Genomic DNA, 23,564 nt, shown 5'->3' on the forward strand with positions numbered 1-23,564 from the left:
CATGTCAGATTTTTGGGGTTTTGCTGCCACCGGGTGTTCAGGGTGGGTCTTGCACAGCAAATATAGAATATTGTACAGTATGTAAACACTGATTTACAGAATTAAACATTAAATAAAATAATTTAATAATCTTCTGATGGATTAGATGACCTAAATCAGTGAGTTCAACTTTGCTCATCTACTGTACAGAATTGGTCAAACTGCTGTCCCACACCCATAAAACACATTTAAAATGCATTTAAGTATTCAAATCTTAGATTTTTACTAAGATCCTTCTATTATCTATTGAATCCCATAATAATATTTAAAATATCAATAAGCTTAATATAAATAAAATCATCATTTATTGGGTACTTTCAATTGGGAGGTGTCTGTCCCGAACCCTAACCCATAAATTTCAACTTGTGTATTTTTTGTATTTTTTTTTTTCCATTGTTGTTTTTAAAAATACATTTGAGTTAAGTTTTTATTAAATAAGTTGATTTTAAATAATGAATCTTTATGTAAAAAAATGTGTCCCGCATTTTCATGTCACTACCGAAACAGTGTGTGTTTGAGACTGATTTTAACACACTTCTACACTTCTGATCAGGAAATATTCCTCTCACAGCCTCTCTTTCACAGCAGATAGATCATCATTCTGAGTTAAATGTGTTCAAAAGTCTGAAAATCTGTGTGGAGCTTTAAGGAACGTCACTAACAAACACCTTTTTTAGGCAATTAAGCAAACTTTTTTGGCTGTTATTCCATTAAATGTAGTTTTTATGTGTGTTCAACTGTTCAGAGCTGTGCTAGATAACCATGTGCTGATTATCATCTTTGAGCGGCTCAAAAATATCTACAATTGTCACTACTGAAACAGTCACGACTGAAACATGTCATCGTTGTTCTGGTAGTGACAAAGGAGAACACATAATTATTTGTTTGGGGGAAATAAACACAATTTTAGTACAGTTATGCAAATCATTAGTGTTTTAATGTTTTAGTATGTGAGTTAAATTGTGTCATGTGATGTGGTCACTACCAACACATTACTGTCACTACCGAAACTGTGCATCACGACCGAAACATAGGGTGTTTTGTCAAAAATAAAGTATATTGAATGATCAACTCAGATGTTATTATAGTGTTTGATTCAATGTTTATTCAAACTAATGAATCCTTCACTTTGAAATCAGTTTGATAAACTTTATGACTTTACAAAGAAGGATTGGATTCAAAATACAACAAATCTCATAAATTACACTTGAAATATTGTTAAAATTGTAATTGTTATTGATTTATTTGTGAAAACATTTTAATAAAATAGCAAAAAATATATTTACAAGGAACATGTAAACAAAATCTTAATAGGTCAATGTAACTCTTCTTATTAAATTATTTATTATTGTGTTTCGGTAGTGACAAATTTAGGGAGAGGAAAAATATTCCAAAACTTTTTGAAAATACAATATGAGAATTAACTGCACAGTTACTAGAAATGTGTACCTTGGATATTACGTGGGAAATTTGTGGAAAAAGACTTTTTTTTTTTTTTCCCAAGATGTTTCCAACTCTCTGACTTTGAGCCAATTCTGTAAAATGGCCTATATTAACCAGAAAGTTTACATATGCATATACACTACAATTCAAAAGTTTGGAAACATTACTATTTTTAATGTTTTTGAAAGAAGTCTCTTATGCTCATTAAGGTTGCATTTATTTGATCAAAAATACAGAAAAAAAACATATATAATATTGTGAAATATTATTACAATTTAAAATTATGGTTTTCTATTTTAATATACTTTAAAATATATTTTTTTCTGTAATGCAAAGCTGTATTTTCAGCATCATTACTCCAGTCTTCAGTGTCACATGATCCTTCAGAAATCATTCTGATATGATGATTTATTATCAATGTTGAAAACAGTTGTGCTGCTTAATTTTTTTTTTTTTTTTTTGGAAACTGTGATACTTTTTTCAGGATTCATTGATAAATATATAATCAAAAAGAACAGCATTTATTCAAAATAGAAATATTTTCTAACAATATAAATATTTACTATCACTTTTTATCAATTTTGTACATCATTGCTGAAAAAAGTATTAATTTCTTCCAAAACTTTTGAACAGTAGTGTATACTGTTGCATAAGATTTAATTTAAATAAATACTGCTTTTTTTTAAACTTTTTATTCATCAAAGAATCCTGAAAAAGTATCATGTTATAAAAAATATTAAGCAGCACAACATTTGTAATAAATCATCAAATTAGAATGATTTCTGAAGGATCATGTGACACTGAAGACTGGATTTAATGATGCTGAAAATTCAGGTTTGATCACAGAAATAAATAATATTTTAAAGTATATTATAATAGAAAACCATTATTTTAAATTGTAATAATATTTTACAATTTTACTGTTTTTTCTGTATTTTTGATCAAATAAATGCAGGCTTGATGAGTAGAAGAGACTACTTTCGAAAACATTAAAAATAGTAATGTTCCCAAACTTTTGAATGGTAGTGTATATACTGCAGTTTTTCAAAGCATCATTATCACAGAGAATGCAGTTTTCTTCTTAAAATCAGGACAGATGTCATGATGCCCAACAGGATCCCGAGAGGTAATGAACAAGCCCAGTAGAGATGTGACGTGGGTGCTGAAAATTCAGGCCCTTGAGAAAAGAGCAGACAGGTGTGTTACTGATTTTGCAATGCATTACTTTTTGAAATGCAATTTATATTTCATCATTTCAAAAATAGAAAAAAAGGGGAATAAACTCACTCCACGTTTTAATTTTGGGTTCATCCATACTGCTGTGTCTCACTTCACACGTATACTCGTCTCCAGTCCGCGGGGTGATAGTCATGTACTTGTACACTCTGAAGGTCCAGTCTTTGCTATATATTAAGTCAGAGGTCTCTACCTTCACAATGGACTTACGGCCATTTAGAAACAAGTTTATTTCAATGTCACCGGGGTAAAACCCAGTGACATAGCAGTAAAGGACATTTGCTTTTCCTTCTTCCTCAGGAAACTCAGTATACACACTGACTGAAGGGCGCGCTGTGGACAAACAGTAAGTGACAGAGATTAACTGGTAAATGCAAAACAGAAGCAAAGTACTTGTAAGTGATGATCAGATTTACCCAGAAGTGTCTTTGATGAGTTTGTTTCCTCTTTGAGTTTCTCCAGGTATTCAGCTTGTCGATAGAATCCCTTTGTCACCTCACCCAGGCAGAAAATGCTGTCGCGCTTCTCTAAAACAGAAAACCCTGCGCTTGCACTGGGACGTAGGGCAAATGTTTTATTTTCCTGGTCAAAGTATGCAAATATGCTGTCATTCACCAGAACAACGACTGCCTGATCCATGGACCCGTTTCCCATCATGCGAGTATATGCCAGGACATTTACTGTATAGTAGTCTGAAAAAAAGAAAGGAATGATATGGAATAGGTCAATTTTTTTTTTTTATTTTATTTTATAAAAATGCATTTCTGTCAGGACCACTATCATCAAAGATGACTGACAAGTAGCATACAGTCTGGATTGGTGGTATTGGTTCTGTTCTGGGTAGGAACTCCCTGCATCCATACAGCCGAGCATGGATAAGAGCAGAACAGAACCAATATATGGGTCAATGACGTGACGGTTCATTTTTTTTGTCCAAAGGCCTTAAAGGGATAGTTCACCCAAAAATGAAAATTTGAAGTTTATCTGCTTACCCCCAGAGCATCCAAGATGTAGGTGACTTTGTTTCTTCAGTAGAACACAAATGATGATTTTTAACTGCAACCGCTGCCGTCTGTTCATTGAAGTATATGCGCGAGACATCACTGCCGCTGTCAGAGCGCGATCAGACCAAACGAATCGAGTGATGAATGCAGTTATGGCGGCATTTTAATGCCATTAATGACCGAGCGCACAAGTGATGCTTGCGCGCGCAGTAAATCACTTCCGCGAGAGGATAACAGATCTGCACGCGAGGAAACGGGAGCCTGCAAGCTCATTTTAAACCCGCGCGCGCGCATGACATCTCATCTGCGCGCAGATCAAGCCCTCGCGTGCTCGGACAATATTCGCAACACGCGCGTCATCATTCCCCACACTCGCGCTCAATCTTCTATTTCGCTCGCGCGAACACTTTTGATTTTTGTCAGTCGTGGGGCGGGACTTTACTTATTTCAGTGTAAGCTCAAATGTCATTGGTCAATTCAGTTTTTCCAGAAGTCTGTTTTGATTGGACGTCTGTTGTAAAACGATTAGACATGGCTTCATCAATGGACCAGATGCAAGTGAGTTAAACTTTATTTATTAACTGATTGATTGCATTATTATTATAATATGGCCTACCATATACATTAACTTGATTTATTTTTATTTTTATGGAGCTGTAGCTGCTGGGGAAATAAGAGAACACATATTATATTTGCTGTAGTTCACCGCTACATTACCATTATACTTCCACTAAACAGTATCTGTTTACCCAGCCAAAATTATATCAGTTCTGAGAACTACAGAAATGTCAAAAGTGTCAATTAAATAGTTGTAACTATGATTCTAAATCCAGAATTGCTTCATGTGGCTTTGGATGAAAGATACATCACTTGTTCATATCAGCAAGAGTTGTTGTGTAAGCTTTTTGTTATCATTCTTTGTCAGTTTAATATATTATCAGGTTAATATATTTTCCATTAAATACAGTATAAAATGGTTTCTGCATTTCACTCTGTTGAAAGGTTGCAGTTAAAGTTAAGATACAGTACACAGTATGAATGATCATACCCCGAAACCCAATTTAGAAATCTTTATATCTAAGACATATTTCGTTTTTTTGTTGTTGTTTTTGTATACTATCATGGGTAAGCAGATACTGTTTAGTGGAAGTATAATGATAATGTAGCGGTGAACTACTATGTGTTCTCATTTTTCCCCAGCAGCTACAGCTCCATAAAAATAATAAATCAAGTTAATATAGTATCTAATAAGGACATATAATAATAATAATAATAATGCAATCAATCAGTCAATAAATAAAGTTTAACTCACTTGCATAATACTAGTAAATACTATAGTGTTTTGGACCATACTATAGTAAAGTGTAGTATACTGTATACATTATACTATTTACAACACTTTGTTAATGAATGCTTCAGTATACAGTGTATTAACTATGATGAACTGATAAACTGTAATAAATACTGTATAGGCTACTTTAGTTTTTACTACAGTAAACTCTAGTGTATATTGTAGTAATATACCTATAGTTGTAGAAAACTATAGTATTTGGGTAATTTGTTTATATTACCCTCAACAACTATAGAATTACCACAGCAAATAAAAGTACTATACTATACTATGGTTCAAAAACACTATAGTATTTACTATAAATTACTATAGTATTTTTTTCATCTGGTCCAAGCCATGTCTAATCATTTTACAACAGGCGTCCAATCAAAACAGACTTCTGGAAAAACTGAATTGACCAATGACATTTGAGGTTACACTGAAATAAGTAAAGTCCCGCCCCACGACTGACAAAAATCAAAAGTGTTCGCGCGAGCGAAATAGAAGATTGAGCGCGAGTGTGGGGAATGATGACGCGCGTGCTGCAAATCTTGTCCGAGCACGCGAGGGCTTGATCTGCGCGCAGAGGAGATGTCATGCGCGCGCGCGGGTTTAAAATGAGCTTGCGGGCTCCCGTTTCCTCGCGTGCAGATCTGTTATCCTCTCGCGGAAGTGATTTACTGCGCGCGCAAGCATCAATTGTGCGCTCGGTCATTAATGGCATTAAAATGCCGCCATAGCAGTTGGACATAATGGTGTATTAGAGGTAAAAAATTATATAAATACTGTTCGTTTTCTCGCACAAACCGATCGTTTCATGTCTTAAGACATCAATGTCTTAATGTCAATCAACTATCCCTTTAATAATAATAATAAAATACAAAGATATGACATCCAAAGTATGTAAGGTAGTACAACTAGATCTCTTTTATTGAATCCAAAAGGTTTTAATTATATTTTGCTTCATATAAAGGTATTTTAAAGATTTTAAAGTGTCAAAATGTCATTCGGTTTAACCGTCCAATCGTTCATTTGTGATTAAAATATCTTAAAATGTAATAAATGTATATATATTTTATTCTGGCATGATTTTATAACATCATATATCAACATAGTGCAAAATGGTGTTAAAATTATGTGTAGACGTGTGGTAATATTTTAAAAACTTGCACTAAATATAAAATGTTTGATTGTATCAACATTCTAGATATCAGCCTGTTAGCATTGATTGATAATGTCGTCATTCGGTAAAACTTAAATTTTGGTTAAACTGACTTTTTTGGTGACAAATTTTGACCATCTTGTAATAAAAATGACAAAAGCAGTGTTAATTGATTATAAAAACCACATAATCTCATTGTTAACACTTAATAAAACTTCAAAATTAATTATATCTCCATTATGTTTTTTTGTTTTTTTACTTTTAAAAACCTTATTCGTCAATGACCCATAAATGTTTTGCAGATATCACAATAATTAATTTGTAACAACAATATAAATCAAGATAAATAGAGGGTATTAATATGCGTTGACATCGCTTTCCCGCCGGAACGCGCTGCCTCAGCTACACTGTCTGAGTGGCAAAAGAGCTGCAGCATGACTGGATTTAATAGGGGAAACAGCGAAAACACGAGTAAAATACGAGTAAAACAAATGATTAAAATAAAGGTTGGACTCGATAGTGTTCTTGTTACAACTTACCAAAAGATCCAGTAATAAATGGATATTGGCATACAGCCAGGAATCGTGTTTCCAGACGTTTATGTGCCTGATTTTGATGCCGGGGAAATACATAGCCTAAAGCAAATTTGCCTGTACAATATAGGTAGGTCTAAATCCATGTGATCACTTATATCAATGTTATATATATCATCCAGCCCTAAAACTTATATAGTTTTGTCAGTGTTTATTTAAAAACACCCAATTATGCAGAATATAAGATGGTAAATATTTAATTGATGAATTGCTACAATATATAACAATATAATATGATTTTACCCCAAAATCCAACATACTGACAAAAATGATAACTACAGATCCATGTTTCGCTGCCTGGAGTCCAGTTTCTGTGAATTACAGCGATCCATTAAATTTGCTTCTTTTTTCTGTAGCTTTCAGCAGTCTATAAAAATATACCTCAGATTTCTTGTCACATCTATTTATACAGTCAATCGCAAAGCCTTTTCCCGTTTTCCATGTGTTTTGTGTGTTTTTTGCGGCATTCACGCTGAAAACCAATGCTGCCACTCAGTCTTTTTGCCACTCAGTGGGCGTGACCGCAGTCGTAACGGCCGACGGTGACGTCACATGCATACCCTCTATTGGGAAAATCTTATAATCGGGGAAATCCGCTTCAAGCCGAACACACCTAATGCATATTGCTATATAGGCAGACGTGGATCAGCTGGAAGTCAGCTGATGCGAGCTTGCTAGACTGACATGACGTGCCAGAACTAATGCTACGCTTGATTTATTCACTTAGCAGATTTCCAAAAATGTTTTTACCTGTACACAAACATGGTGTAAGAAAATATTTTATCACGTTTTACTTCATGTATTTTACATTTTTCTGGACATTTTTGATTTATTGTCAATTGTGAGTAAAATTTTTGATCAAACATGGTAGACCTATAAACATTTTTTAAAAACGTATTGAACTGAATACAAATATTGCATAGTCTAAAAGTGAAAAGTAAAAGAAAACATTATGAATTTTTTACCTGTCCACATCGTGATGATCTGTGGATACAGCAGAAGAGTTAACACAGATGCTCGGACGGTTAATATTTTGCTATTTGCCATTTAAAGACTCGTTTTTAAAGATCTAAACATCGATAATTCTTTGCTGTTGTTCTGTTGTCTATAAAGACTGGTCCTATGTTTCATCACACTGGTTTTCCGCTACTGCATACACTTTCACTTTGTGTTTCCTGTGGTATCATTTTAGAGGACTGACAAATTTAGGTTTTTGCTTTCACATTTTAAATAATGCAGACGTGGACTGTGCCCGAACAAAATGCTTGCTTTTCTCCTCATTGTGGCTTTTCATGAAATCATCCTTTGTGCAGGTAGGACTGTCCTTAGAGGATTACCCTTTAGCAATATATTTTATAGATGTGTTAAATGTAAATAAAGCACAATTTACTTGCTCTTGTAGCATCTGTTTTAATGGGTCTTTTAGTTGTTTAGTTGTCAATATAGGCTACTGCACTGTGCAGAAATAAAATACAGGAGGAAACTTTATTTAGATGTTGAATTTAAATTCATGCGCAATGCATTTGTGAAGGGAAGTAAACAAGGCTAAATAAATTTCTGTCAATAATCTGAGGAGGATGACATCTGGTGGCCAGTAGGTTTTATAGCAGCATGCATATGTTTGAACCTTGTGGTCCATCAGATGTAATTCCTCCAAATATGATGTCAGAAAGATTAAACCATTATATTAGAACCGTTTCATACCACTATCAATGTTTTGTGCATATTTCCATTTGAAATAATTGACATTAATGTTACATGAATTGTTTTCCTTTAGAAGAACATGCATACCAGCAGTTCATTGAGTGTGCATTCAACAGTCAAGGGCAAGTAGACCATACATGGAACTATGGGTATGATGGAAAAGACATCATGCATGTGGATTTGGAGAAGAAAGCTGTGATTGCTACCAGTGAACCTGGTAAAATGTTAGAAGAAGAGAGAAAACATATAGAGTACATTAAAAGAAAAGAAGAAAAACTAAAGATGGTGTGCTCTGCTGTGAAAACTGTCTTCCTAAAGTCCAACAATTCTCTATCAAGAGCAGGTAAATTTAAATAAAGCAACCCTCATTGCAGCTTTTGGGTTGTATATTCTATATACAGTACAGTCCAAAAGTTTGGAACCACTAAGATTTTTAATGTTTTTAAAAGAAGTTTCGTCTGCTCACCAAGGCTACATTTATTTAATTAAAAATACAGTAAAAACAGTAATATTGTGAAATATTATTACAATTTAAAATAACTGTTTTCTATTTGAATATATTTCACAAAGTAATTTATTCCTGTGATCAAAGCTGAATTTTCAGCATCGTTACTCCAGTCTTCAGTGTCACATGATCCTTCAGAAATCATTCTAATATGCTGATCTGCTGCTCAAGAAACATTTAATGTGTACAATTGTACAAAATATTTGTGTACAATATTTTTTTTTCAGGATTATTTGATGAATAGAAAGTTCAAAAGAACAGTGTTTATCTGAAATCTAATCTTTTGTAACATTATAAATGTCTTTACTGCCACTTTTGATTGATTTAATGCATCCTTGCTGAATAAAAGTATTCATTTCTTTAATTTCTTTTCAAAAAAATAAAAATAAAAATTCTTACTGACCCCAAACTTTTGAACGGTAGTGTATAATGCTACAGAAGCTTTGTATTTCAGATAAATGCTGTTCTTTTGAACTTTCTATTCATCAAGGAATCCTGAAAAAAAAAAAGTACACAACTGTTTTCAACATTGAAAATAATCATAAATGTTTATTGAGCAGCAAATCAGCATATTAGAATGATTTCTGAAGGATCATGTGACACTGAAGACTGGAGTAACGATGCTGAAAATTCAGCTTTGCATCACAGGAATAAATTACTTTGTCAAATATATTCAAATAGAAAACAGTTATTTTAAATTGTAATAATATTTCACAATATTACTGTTTTTTACTGTATTTTTAATTAAATAAATGTAGCCTTGGTGAGCAGACGAAACTTCTTTTAAAAACATTAAATATCTTAGTGGTTCCAAACTTTTGGACTGTACTGTATATAAATATATATATACCGATAACCGATAATTCTTTATGTTTGAAAACCGATAACCGATATATTGGCCGATAAATCTAAATTTAAATATAAGTTTTGAGATCTTCATTATAAATATGTCTCAGCTGAAGGAAATAATCCATTATTTATCGGCTTGAATATATCGGCCAAATTTTCTTATGGGGCCGATAACTATAACATTAAAAATGAACATATATTGGCCGATACCGATATTGTGGACGATATATCCCAATTATATCACAAAGTTTCAGTCTAAGACAATTTCATAAATTATGTGTAAACTATTACTTGTTTTTTCTTCTTCAATGTAGCAAAACCATCCGTGCTTTTATCAGCTGGAGGAGAACAGGATCAGAAATATCTTAAATGTGTTGTGCATGGCTTCTATCCGAATGTCATCCGAGTGCGTTGGACCCAAAAAGGAAGGCCGGTCTATTTTGGTGTATCAAGTACTGGAATACTCCCTCACAGAGATGGCACATTTCAGATGACCTCCTATCTTAGCCTTATTAACATGAACCCTGACGGGGTTACCTGTGAGATTGAACACCTAAGCCTTGATGGGATATTGAAGAAAACCTATGGTGAGGGACTCATAATTCATATGAGCATAGTGATAGATTATATGTGAAAACTCAATGACTTGTTCTGTCTCTTTGTTTCAGAGGAGAAATCACACATCACAGAATATGTACTTTGGGCAACGGTTGCCTTTTTCCTCGGATTTGCATTGCCGGTGTTCCTAACTGTAATATTTATACGGATAAGGAAACAAACAACAGAACCACCTGAGGACACAAGTGACGGATCAAAAGCATCTTTATCTTTGAATTTAATGAATATGTCTCAGGAAACATAAAACGTGTGACCTTGGACCACAAAACCAGTCATAAGTTGCACGGGTATATCGGTAGCAACACAGTTGTATTTTTCAAAATGATCGATTTTTCTTTTATGCCAAACATCATTAGGATATTAAGTGAAGATCATGTTCCATGAAGATATTTTGTAAATTTCCTATCATAAATATATCAAAGATGTATTTTTGTGAGTGGATATGCATTGCAAAGGACTACTTTAAATATGATTTTCTCAATATTTTGATTTTTTGCACCCTCAGATTCCAGATTTTCAATATATTTGCCTATCATAACAAACCACACATCCATGGAAAGCTTGTTTATTCAGCTTTCAGATGATGCATAAATCTCATTTTTTTAAAAAAAAAGACCATTATGACTGATTTTGTGGTTCAGGGTCACATATGTAAGGTGATTGTGACTCCAAACCAATTATATTATTTATATATTGTTTTGACCTCAGACAATTTTCAATTTTTAAATATGTGTATAATTCTATAGAACTGAATTACAAGCATAGTATAAACATAATTTCTGTATCTCTATAGACAAAAGTTTATGCAAGAGATTTTAAATACTTGTTGATCGCTGCTTAACAAGTTTATTAATGTAGTGAAACTTTATTGTAGCTATAACTACTTGTTTATTTTGCATAGTCTAACATACATACTTCACAATGTTGAAATTATGGAATTAGCCATCATATATTTACACACAATAAACAGGTTATTCATGGCAAAAGCTGTATATATAGTACTTTAGTAGGCTATTGGAATATATGTGACCCTGAACCACAAAACCAGTCATACAGTAAGTCGAATGGTATATTTGTAGCAATAGCCAACAAAATTATATGTGTCAAAATTATTGATTTTTCTTTTATGCCAAAAATCATTAGGATATTAAGTAAAGATCATGTTCCATGGAGATATTTAGTAAATTTCCTACCATAAATATAAGAAAAATGCATTTTTGTGAGTGGATATGCATTGCAAAGGACTACTTTAAATATGATTTTCTCAATATTCTGATTTTTTTGCATGCTCAGATTCCAGATTTTCAGTATGTTTATAACAAACCATACATCAATGGAAAGCTTATTTAATCAGCTTTCAGATGATGCATAAATCCCAATTTCAAAAAATTGACTGTTTTTCTGGTCCAGGCTCACATATTATAATATTTTTAGCTTTTGTCTTGTTTAATTTTTGCTACATCTTATGATTTTCACCTCACACAGTCATATTAAATATTAAGTCTTTAAATGTATGTATTTATATATTTCCTAAGTATATTTGAATGCTTAAGATTGATTAAATAACAGAGTATAAATAGTGCGTCATCCTAACATGTACGCCGAGCAAAATGATTGGCATCTTCAACAACCAATAGATCAACCAGAAAATGACCCTCGCGCTTAGGCGCCAGCGCTTCAACCAATAGTAGAGCGAGACAATGCAGCTCGCGACGGCGGAGAGACAAGTGATTGGCTCGGATCGCAAAACTGGGCGGGACCACAAGCTTCTGCAAGATCCTCGCAGCCATTTTCACGAGAAAGTGTTGCGGGCGCCATGTCTGTGGAAGATCCCGAAAAAGCCTTCGATTGTAAACACAATATTCTGCGTCTGCAGTCTCGCACCAGGTCATCTGTGAAACCGCCGGGGACATAAACAAAGCTGAGGGTATCAAAGCTGTGTTGAGACAGCGTTAAACATGAGACCGGATATAATGTCTGTTAAGCGTCTCATGTGTTGTTGAGACGTGTAAACCGTGAGTTTTTCTCCAGACTGTCAGTATATCAAACCTTCAGCCAACGAGTGACTGATGCTCCTCACTCTGGTTGCGGAGAAGGGCCAGTTGCGTTACCAACCATCATGGCTTTTGTGAGCCTCTTCTCCAGTCCCCCAAGCCCCGTACTTGACAAAAACATGACAGACTGTGAGCTGACAGGGGAAGAAAGGTCGAGTAAACATGTTCTTATCTGCAAATGCTTCACTGTGCAGGTTCATGTGTGTGAATGTGAATCTTTTGGCACCTTTCTTGTTTTTTTTTTCATCGTTTTCGTTTTTGGACAGGCCTTTCAGTTTCCCCCAGTTCACTTAGTAGTAGTGCTCATATTTTCCTGCATGCACTTTCATTTTAATATCTGTTACAGAGGAAAGCAAGTGACACTGCTCATCTTTGCCAGTTTTCATCGCTTTCCCCACTTGTTTTGCGCTCTTATATAGCTGATTTTGAGGTTTTTGCAGAAGGCTGGATATTATTACAGTAATGTTAAGTCGTTTCAAGGCTGTTTATAATATATGTAAATAGATGCGTGTGGTGCCCCGCCCACTCACGTTCCATCGGAACGCCCCGCCCACCTGGGAAAGGAAAACATGTCTGGTTAGGGATTTGTGACAGGACTGTTGTAAGCCATGTTGAGCTGTTGTAATTGTCAACCAGGTCAGGTTGGCACGAGTCTGTCATAAGTTTATAACTTGACATGAAAATTGACCCAATTTATTTTCTTTACTGCATTCCTGGATTCATCATCACAGTGTTTATAACATATTTTGTCAAATGTCATTGTCAGAAATGAAGTTCATTGAAACATTCACATCCCAATTGGTTTTAATCCAATTAAGAGTTTGCTGCTCCATCCATGTTGCAATGGGCGAGGAAAGTTTTTACCCAAAAATTATTTTCTTTAATGCATTCCTAGTATTATTTAGCACAATTCATCATCATAATGTTTATAGCATTTTGTCAAAAGTTGTCATATTTCATTGTCAGAATGAAGTTCATTGAAACATTCCCATCCCAATTGGCTTTAATCCAATTAGAGTTCGCTGATCCATCCATGTTGCAATGGGCGAGGAAAGTTTTTACCCAAAAGTTATTTTCTTTAATGCATTCCTGGATTTATCATCATAATGTTTACAACATATTTTGTCAAATTTCATTTGTCAGAAATGAAGTTCATTGAAACATTCACTTCCCAATTGGTTTTAATCCAATTAGAGTTCGCTGCTCCATCCATGTTGCAATGGGCGAGGAAAGTTGTTACCCAAAAAAAATATTTTCTTTAATGCATTCCTTGTCTTATTTAGCACAATTCATCATCATCATAATGTTTATAACATATTTTATCCATATTTGTCAAATTTCATTGTCAGAAATGAAGTTCATTGACACATTCCCATCCCAAGTGGTTTTAATCCAATTAGAGTTCGCTGTTCCATCAATGTTGCATTGGGCGAGGAAAGTTTTTACCCAAAAATTATTTTCTTTAATGCATTCCTGGTCTTAATAAGCACAATTCATCATCATAATGTTTATAACATTTTGTCAAAAGTTGTCATATTTCATTGTCAGAATGAAGTTCATTGAAACATTCACATCCCAACTGGTTTTAATCCAATTAGAGTTTGCTGATCCATCCATGTTGCAATGGGCAAGGAAAGTTTTTACCCAAAAATTATTTTCTTTCATGCATTCCTGGTCTTACTGTGCATGATTCGTCATCACGATTGTTATAGCAAAACACACTATGTGTTGCCAGTTTTTATCAAATGTTATTTGCCCATTTATTGATATGGTCATGGTTTGTGAACTCATAACTAGATCGGCCTAGAATAAAATAAATATTAAGTTACGTAACAAATAGCCCCCACTTTTTTTAATATCTAGGGCATTTTTTTTGTCCTGATTCCTGAATAATTTCTGACCCTGATTCAGTTGCATTTATATCTCATTAATATAGTTGCACTTCAGTTGGCCAACAGTGATAAAGCATGCATTATTGAATAAAAAGATTGCTGGCTTGTCCTTGACGGCATCCACGTGCAAAAAAAGTCTCATTGCAACTCCAAACCACGCTAGCTGTTTTTACAGCACCTTGTATCTCTGTGTATGCATCTAAATTTAGCCATGAGTTCAATGGTCATATGTTTAATATTGAAGAAGTGCAGTGTGTTTTAAATACTGTAATCATTATTGAGTTTTGCATCCATTTCCACTTGTTTTTGCCTTCCAAGTTCAACACAGCAGACCCAAGTTTGTCATCAAACCACTAATCTCACATACATAGTGACCACATCCTCCCATTTACAAACATTTTCTCACTGTGTGTTTCTAAACACACTAAAGTTGCATGTTCCATTCTAAGTCACTGTATGTAAATCCCATTTATTTAGCTTTGTTTAACCCAGACATGTAAAATTCCCATAGAACTTGGTTTCTTTCTACAGTTTCATGGCCTCCTTTATCTAAAACTGAGACCTTCAGAGTCTAATTGCTATCGTGTCCTTGTTCTCACTCGCTGAGAAACTGTTGGGAATTTGACAACTGGCAAAACAAACATTCACGTCCATTTTGGTTTTGATCCAATAAGTGTTCTCCATTCATGTTGCATTGGGAATTTGAGAGGAAAGTTTATGCCCCATGATTATGTGACTCTAGAATTACCCAAAAGATTTATTTATTCTTAAACGTATCCAAAAATGACAACAAAACATTGTATTGTTCGTATCCAGCATATGATTCTTTGTAGTTTTATATGTACTTAAGAAAATGTGAGTGTTGTTTGCCCATGTAAAACTCAACAACACAATACTATGGTGTTTTGGGTGTTTGCCAGTGCATTGCTATGCAGTTTCTAGGATGGTTGCTTGAGCATTGTGGGTGGATGCTTTTTGGCCCAATTCTTTAATACTTCATAACAAACCCCTAACTCTTCAGTATGAGCTATTTTAGAAGATCTATCATGACAACTCTCTGAATGTTTGGCATGGTAATGGGTATGACAATGTTGTATGTTTGGTTGTATGTTATATACACGACATGCTGCTGTGAGCAAGTAAGAGATGCTGCTGCTGTTCAATATGGCGTACACGAATAACCCATAGCAGATCTATACAGGTGGAGCTGGGGAAGGTGGAGGGTTTCTGAAGTGCTCTACATTGCTAAGGCAATGCAACCAAAGTATTTTGAAGGTATTAAGCATGCAAGCTCATTGGCTACTGATACAGCAGGAACCATTACGAGCAGGTTGAGTTAAAGGACTTATTAGCCTGTGCCATCTAGAGTTTCATGACAGAACTTTATATTGTTGCTTGCCTTATCAAATACCATTGGTTACTGCTGACTCGTTTTGCATGCTCACATATGTTTGTTTTTTGTCTTACAGGGAGGATGGTGAATTGGAGGATGGAGAAATAGATGATGAAGGCATAAGCATAGAAGAAGTGAAGGAAACTAAGGAAGAGTCTGAAGAGGCAGAGAAAGAGAAAGATAAGGAAAAAGAGAGAGAAAAAGATGACAAGTCGCACCGGCATTCCCGAAAGCGACACAGGAAAATTAAAGAAAAGCGTCGGTCGAAGAGAAGGAGACGAGACCGACAAAAGGTAATCTATCATTGCGTTTTTTGGGGCGACTGTCGATTGTTTTTACCTTTTCTTTTATGCTTTTTTTCCAATGTTTTTCCAATTCAGCATCACTCTCCATCTAGTGGCTCTAGCTCGGACAGCTATGACTCAGATCATGAGCGTCAAGACAGACCTAAGAGCAAAAAGAGCAAAGGAACATATCGTGACCATGACGGAGAGTTGGCACAGGTGAGTTCAGGGTTTTGGGTACTGTGTTTAAAATTTCACTCAATTAATTTCCCTTTCTATCCATGATTCTAGCGGGAAAATGAACCTGTAAAACCACCGAGATCAATGCAGCACAAGAACAGCGATTTGGACAAATACAGTGACTACAGTGAAGAAAAGTACGACTATGATGACGAGGACGATTTCTCAGAGGAGTTGTCTAAATACAAACATGCTAAAGAGTCATCTGGGCATGGCAGAGGAGGGCCACCTAAAGACCAGGCCAAGAGACCAATTATGAAGGGACAACAAAAACAACAACAGCAGCAGTGTATGTTTGTTTACTTCGAAATATTATAGAGGTCTGCATTGAAGGCCCAACAATCTTACATTTAATGTGGCTTATTCTGTGTGATTAACCTTTTCTTTTACTTGTTGTATAGTTGGTGGGCAGCGCGGTAGAGGTCGTGGTGCCATTGGCAGGGGACGAGGAATGCCCAACAAAAATAAGAAACAAAAGGGCAAGAACTGGGGCAGAGGCCGTGGACGAGGAGGAGAGCAGGGTGGAGGAGACGGGGTGAGAATTTCTCATTTTCGATTGGACCATCACCAGTACGATCTCAGGGCACTCATGTTTACTGTCTTCATTGGTCTTATAGCAGGAATCTAAAGGTCCGCCCAGTTTCCAGAAGAAGCGTCCAATCATGAGCCAGGAATTCATTAATCAACATACGGTTGAACACAATGGGAGGCACATTTGTAAATATTTCCTTGAGGGTCGATGCATCAAAGTAAGCTTACTACAAAACTATAATACAAATACATCACACAAACATTTCATTTTATTAATATTTGTACATGTTTCACAATCTTTTATTCAAATTGCTTCACAGGGGGACCAGTGCAAATTTGAACATGATAATGTTGTTCCAGAGAAGAAGAAAGAACTCTGCAAGTTTTATGTGCAGGGATACTGTACCAAAGGAGATATCTGTATATACATGCACAATATCCTTTCAAAACATCTCTTGGAAGAGTTTTTTTATAGATTAACTGTGAGAGATAATCTTTACATGTCTTTAGGGTTTTCTCTTGTATTTACCTTGTTTTGGACCTTGACCTTTAAGTGTAAGTGAGTATCCTTGCAAGTTCTTTCACACCGGAGCAAAGTGTTATCAAGGAGACAACTGCAAGTTTTCCCATGAGCCTTTAACCGATGTAACCAAGGAACTTTTGGACAAGGTATGGGCTAACTTGTGACTTAACATTCAGTTTCTGTACAAATACATGCACTTTATGCATATTTAAAATACACTGATTCCTAAGAATTTTAAGTAACTTGGGATAATGTGCCTTTCTTAGATATGCAATGGTAATAGAAATGTGTTTTCAGCAACTGTCCAGTTCCAGGCTCACAATTTTTTTTAGCACTTTATATGCAGTCCAGTGGCCAGATTCATAAACATAGCCAATATGTTAAAACTGTCTTAAAGTCCCCCTGTAGTCAATAATTATATCCCTTAAAACCCATCTTTGATCACCTAAATGACATACTTATATTTTTTTTCCTGTGAGAACAATGTCTTCATGCCTTAAAATAACTTTAATGTAACTCTACACCCTTGCCTCATTTAATATACACGGATCAATGAATATGCAAATTAGCCCCGCTCCCACTAGCTCACACCAGCTCAGAGATCCACTCGGTTAACTTACTGAGGTAAACGCTGCACAATCATATTCCCGTTCTTCATCTCAGAGTCGGACAGTCAGATGATATGCTAAAACCCGCCACCAGTTAGTTTGTGACATCACAGACTTCAGCGATTTTTGGGGTTTGAGACTCTTTTTTTCCACTGCAGTGATAAGGAGAAAATACTCAGCAATGGTGTTGACTTATGAATTTGCACATGGTTTGTCTTAAAGTATATTAAAAGCACCACAGAGACATATAAACAACATTAAAAGCTTGATTTTAAACACAAGGGGACTTTAAGAACTAGTCTGACCAATGAGGGGTAAAAAGTCTTACTTTTCAGGTACAAATTAGACCAATCTACTTTTTTATGTAACTGACAGAGAACAATTAGATGACAAACTTGCAAGAGTAGTCCAAGCTATTTATGCCACCAACCACCAATATGAGCAAATTTTCAATTCTTGGAAATATTTTATGTCACATTCAATGAATAAAGCATGTTGCACATTTTAGATCCTAAATACAGATGAGGAAACTGTCAATGAAGATGAAATGGAGTTAGAAGATCTGAGAAAACAAGGAATTGCCCCACTGCCTAAACCTCCTCCCGGAGTTGGTTTGTTACCCACCCCTGGTCCTGGAAGTCCCCCAGATGGAGGCAAGAAAATCCCCTCTCTGTTTGAGATCAAAGTTCAGCCTACTGTGGACTTGGCACAGAAGATTGCTCTAAGGTACTATTGGCATTTATTGACTGATTCCTCTTAACTCTGTTTACACCCAGAATATTTGGTCAAGTTTACATTTAGTCTGTGATATAACCAGCCTTAGCATTGCCATTTAGCCTTTTTTCATACTCATATTCATCAGCCATAAAGTCATAATGAATAGTGGATCCCCACCTATTTTTTGCAAGTCAAACTACTTTGTTGGCATGCATATTCAAAATGATAGAAGCTTACAAACATTTTTCCCCCCAATAGCCCAAATGAGTTTCACTGAAATACTGTTATCATATTGCAGGCCCAATTTCTACAACAGTACATCTCCCCCTGCTGGACAGTTTCAAGGTGGTCCACAGTTTGGCAGTAGCCCTGAGGATATGCAGGCTGGCAATATGATGTCTTCTCCACCCAATCCTTCCCATCCCCCTCATCCAGGCTCCATAAGGAGCCCTCCCCTACCGTTCACAGGTCCAGGAATGCCCCAAAGCCCTCCAGGCCAACCTCCACCCCAAGGCTTTGGTCAGTGCTCTCCAATGCCTCCTCCAGGTCAGCCTCCTGCTTTCCACGGCAACATGCAGCACATGAACCATCCTCCAGTGAATCAGCAGGGGGCTCCATTTCAACCTGTGCCTGACATGCAAATGAAAATGCCTTTCCAAAGCATGGGCCAGATGCCCTCCGAGTTCTTCAAGAATTTGTTTAGCAGCCAGTCTCTGGCCCAAGGGGGTAGGTCTTCATTTAGCATTAATAAATTTGTTTCCATTAATAGATGCTTCTAAAGCTTAAAATACAAGACTAGTATTGATGCCCTTTTTCTCTGTTGTACCTACAGATGACGGGCCCATCCAGGACTCCCAGCCACATGGTAACGCTGATTCCAGTGGGATGCAGGACTTCCTTCCAGCTGTACAGAAGGTTTTGCTTTTACATCTAAACCAAAACAAGCAAGACTCTGACTCTCATAGGGACGAAGGACCAGGGTCTGCACCTCCCAACAGAGAGAAAGGTTAGAGAAGGATGTCAAACTTTTTGAAACAGTATTGCTTTAACCTTGAGCAATGGCGTGCTGTAGGAATGAGTCCCGGAAATGGGGAAAAAGTTAGTTTTTTGTCCTGAAATCAATGGGTTTTTGGTTAAATGTCTGAAATAAGGTCTGTGGTTAACACAAGCTCTGGATAATTTCACATTTTATTATATGACAAAATACATCAGTAATACCCCACTTGTGATGTTTTTAAAAAGTTTTTATGTGTCTTGAAAAAGGCAGTTGCTAACAAGTGGCTAAATGGGACTACAGAGATTGTCGGGGACGTTAAACATCATCATGACCATAGGTGTAATTTACGTGTGGGACATGTTCCCACCACTTTTTGCCAGGGTCAATATTGTCCCCACCACTTTTTGAAACATCTCGTGGCACAGATGTATGTAATACAAAATAAACATCTCCAGTTGATTAGCAATTTGTTCATTTGTGTTAAATAAGAGGCGATCTGGCACTGGGATGTGTTCTTTTTGAAATCATTCTGAGTGTTCATTGCCGCTGTCAGTGGCGCTCTTGGCACTCGTGCACACTGTGCTGTCTTCACACAGACGAGCGCTTCAATCTGTCGCTTAACGCTGTTGCGGAGACTCTGTTTATACAGTCAAACCAGTGTTGGATAGTAATAAACTAGCAAAGATGGTTTAAAATATGAGTTCTTGGTTCCGGTTTTAAAAGCTCATATTCTAATATCATTTCTGTTCATTAGATGAAACCCCTAATTGGTACTCCAGTGATGAGGAAGAGGGCAGTAGTGTAACAGCCATCCTTAATTCTCTAAAGAAGCAGAATGAAATGCTGAAAAACCAGCCTATCATGGCACCAGCCGACCCTAGACTCCAGAAGGAGCGATCTTTGCCTGGCGATCCTCGAGTAAAAGCTGACCCACGTCAGCGACCCCCAGACCCCAGGAAAGACACTGGAGATGGTGTCGGGGATCCCAGGCTTGCCAGAGACCCACGCAAGATGAAACCTATGGATGCCTCCAAACCTGATCCTCATCGCCACCCAAATCCCTCCACGTCCCACAAACCGCCCGCTGGAGAGGATGATGAGGAGTTTGAGAGAGAGCTAAGGGAAAGAGCAGCCTTGATCCCATTGGATCCCAGTCCTGGAGCCACGCTTCGAGACCCCCGCTGTCAGATCAAGCAGTTCAGTCACATCCGGGTGGATATTCTCCTCCAGCGTCCGGCCTTTGCTCAAACCGTGGTTTGGGCTCCAGAGGACCTCATTCCTTCGTTGGTTCCCAAACAGGAGCACTCCATAAACCTTCCGCTCCCACCTTTAATAGCAGATGCTCAACTAAACCGTAGCCTTTCCTCCCCACCAGATCACCCTCCATCAGCAACTCTGTCTCCTCCTGATCCACGTCTCGCAGCCGCCCGCTTCAAGGAGGGTGTTGGTCGAATCGGCAGCCCTCCTGGTAGGACGGTAGATTCTCGCCACCACCCTCCGGACAAGCCCTTGGACCCACGTACTCACAAGACTCTTGATCCCAGAATCAGCCGATCTGGCAGCCTGGACTCCAAGCTACCAGGTGTGAGGGAGAGTCCGTCTGGAGGAGGAGATCCACGGCTACAGCGTGGATCCTCAAACCAATCTGTTGCCGCTTCCGCTAAGCCCGATTCGGAGAAGTTGCCCCCATATGCTCCCCGTCTGGCATCTTCCATAGGTGCGGGTCTTGAGAGCCCAACCACGCTGTTAGGCGGGATCAGTTTGTATGATCCCCGCAATCACAGCTTACTCTCCCCGAAACGTGAAAGCGAGGAGCACCCTAAAAAGCCCAGTATCCTAAAGCCTTCTGCGAAGCTCCAAAGCTCCCCACCACAGGGAACAGAGATGGAAAAAGATGAAAAAAGTCCAGTTGATGACTCTGAGAACAACACAAGTGGCTGTACGCCAAACCCTCCTCCTCCTGTGCCTACCGTAATGCCAGCGTCTCCGTGCTCGCCAGTCCGGGTGGCAGCTCCCGCTGTGCACAACTTGCCCATCCAGGCACTAGCAGGACTGATACGGCCTGCTTACACTGACCCACGGCAGAACAGACCTGTGGGCTCTGCCGGTGGGACTCCGCAAGAGGATGAGGAGGACAAAGACAGTAAGAAGAAAGACAGGCCCCTGAGGGATGTCTTTAAAACCTTTGACCCTACAGCCTCTCCGTTCTGTCAGTAAACACACTTACACTGAATATAGCTCATGTATACTGTATCTGTACATCTGTTCTTTGTATTCACCCTGCATGTATATGAAGCTTTTCTATTTATTTATATTTGTTTGTACATATATTCTCCACTGCTGCATCATGGTCTAAGCAGAGATATTTTTCTTTTGGCCCTTGTGCATTCTTTAGACTGTCACAACAAAGACTTTATTTGCTCAAGAAGCATTTTAAATAAAAATTATATCTGGTAAATGGACACTTTGGTAAGCAGAGAGTAATATCAGTGATACAATGGTTCTGTCGCTAGAGAAGGTTAAAAGGGATGTGTGGCTTATAGTATTCATATTTGTAGTACTGTGTAATACATAAATCTATTAAAAATATACATTTTTGCTAAATTCCCACAGTATTTATCACATTACTACATAGGAAGCATATATAAACACTGTAATATAGCAGGACTTCTATGTCTCATTTATCTCAAATGTGCTTTTCCATCAAAGTTGGCAGTTGTGATTTTGGTGAGGAATATGGTTAACGTATGAGGTTCCTTTCAGAGAATCTCTATTGTAAATGGTTTCCTTTTTAACACGAGGCATTTTTCATCTTTTTTTATTGTCATTGTTTTATTTTTTGTGTGTGTGTTTGTGTAGATAATTTTATTGTATTTGTTTATGTATTTTTTTCCACAAAAAATGCTGAATTGCTTTTGTGTTCTTTTACCATTGACTGAAATGCTAGTAAGGGAATTTAAACACAGCAGTCACTTTCCTCTTTTTTTAAAATTCATTGTCTAAAATAAAAATGAATTGTGATTCTGATGCAAGTGTTGACTTTTATTTGTTTTGCTTTATAATAACTTTTGAGATAAAAAATTAAAAATGTTTATTTAGAGACCGTGAAATAAAAATGCTCAGTGCAAAAACAAAATGGTTTCAAGGTACAAATTGCACACCTGCTCTTATTTCTAAATCATTTACCATGCTTCTAATACTTAGTCTATCACCAAAAATGTGTGATTCAGACTTATAATATTAAAAATTAGGCAATGTTGAAAAAGAACATAAAAAAGGACATAATGTAAGATTAAAATCCTCAAAATTATTGAATGCATATATACCGATCAGGCATAACATTATGAGCAATGACAGGTGAATTATGCCTGATTGGTGTATATACACTTGTGTGTGTGTGTGTGTGTATATATATATATATATATATATATATATATATATATATATATATATATATATATATATTCCTCAACATATTTTTTTCCTTTGTAGATTTCATATGTATATATTTAGTACATTAGGAATGCAAGTTCATATTTTTTTGTATTTATGTCCTTTTTCTGTGCTTAATTTTGTAATGTATATGTCTGAACATTATGTTTAAGTATTGCAGTAAATGATTTATAAATGTGATCAGGCATGCAATTTCGACTATGATGTGATATTGAAAATGTTTTATCTTTGCATTTGTGCACATTTTTGGGCATGCATTGCCCATGTATTAGTGTTATTTTTATGGCCTCTGAATAAATATTTTTGAAAATTTGTCATGAAGCGCGTGTGTAGTCTCTTGTGCTTTTTAACATTGTTGTGGAAGGCTAAAAAAAAGATAAATGAATGTG

The 23,564-nt window shown here is 36.5% G+C and overlaps 3 protein-coding genes across 5 annotated transcripts; 2 read left to right on the forward strand and 1 right to left on the reverse strand.

The window, feature by feature from the left end:
• Positions 1-2,458: 2,458 nt before the first annotated feature.
• zmp:0000001138 (uncharacterized protein LOC100002901 homolog) lies at positions 2,459-8,032 on the reverse strand. Its single transcript, XM_048203897.1, has 4 exons — positions 7,773-8,032; positions 3,135-3,410; positions 2,770-3,051; positions 2,459-2,659 (listed from the first exon to the last, which is right to left on the reverse strand). The coding sequence occupies exons 1-4, from the start codon at positions 7,852-7,854 to the stop codon at positions 2,541-2,543; spliced, it is 759 nt and encodes a 252-aa protein (XP_048059854.1). The 5' UTR covers positions 7,855-8,032; the 3' UTR covers positions 2,459-2,540.
• Positions 7,935-11,622, forward strand: zmp:0000001006 (uncharacterized protein LOC100002840 homolog). Of its 2 annotated transcripts, none has more exons than XM_048203895.1 (4): positions 7,935-8,120; positions 8,585-8,854; positions 10,180-10,452; positions 10,534-11,622. In XM_048203895.1, exons 1-4 carry the CDS (start codon positions 8,069-8,071, stop codon positions 10,725-10,727), a joined length of 789 nt encoding a protein of 262 aa, XP_048059852.1. In that variant the 5' UTR covers positions 7,935-8,068; the 3' UTR covers positions 10,728-11,622. The 2 variants fall into 2 exon arrangements, with proteins under 2 accessions (XP_048059852.1, XP_048059853.1); XM_048203896.1 differs by having other exon boundaries at positions 8,588-8,854.
• A 602-nt stretch (positions 11,623-12,224) lies between these two features.
• LOC125276444 (zinc finger CCCH domain-containing protein 6) lies at positions 12,225-22,749 on the forward strand. 2 transcript variants are annotated; one of them, XM_048203904.1, is made up of 12 exons: positions 12,225-12,688; positions 15,899-16,115; positions 16,203-16,325; positions 16,398-16,635; positions 16,748-16,881; positions 16,967-17,095; positions 17,198-17,312; positions 17,437-17,546; positions 18,517-18,734; positions 19,024-19,451; positions 19,558-19,731; positions 20,477-22,749. In XM_048203904.1, the coding sequence occupies exons 1-12, from the start codon at positions 12,603-12,605 to the stop codon at positions 21,937-21,939; spliced, it is 3,435 nt and encodes a 1,144-aa protein (XP_048059861.1). In that variant the 5' UTR covers positions 12,225-12,602; the 3' UTR covers positions 21,940-22,749. The 2 variants fall into 2 exon arrangements, with proteins under 2 accessions (XP_048059861.1, XP_048059860.1); XM_048203903.1 differs by having other exon boundaries at positions 12,226-12,688; positions 16,964-17,095.
• Positions 22,750-23,564: the final 815 nt, after the last annotated feature.

The sequence above is a fragment of the Megalobrama amblycephala genome, linkage group LG10, assembly GCF_018812025.1.
Source record: "Megalobrama amblycephala isolate DHTTF-2021 linkage group LG10, ASM1881202v1, whole genome shotgun sequence".
Lineage (NCBI taxonomy): Eukaryota > Metazoa > Chordata > Actinopteri > Cypriniformes > Xenocyprididae > Megalobrama > Megalobrama amblycephala.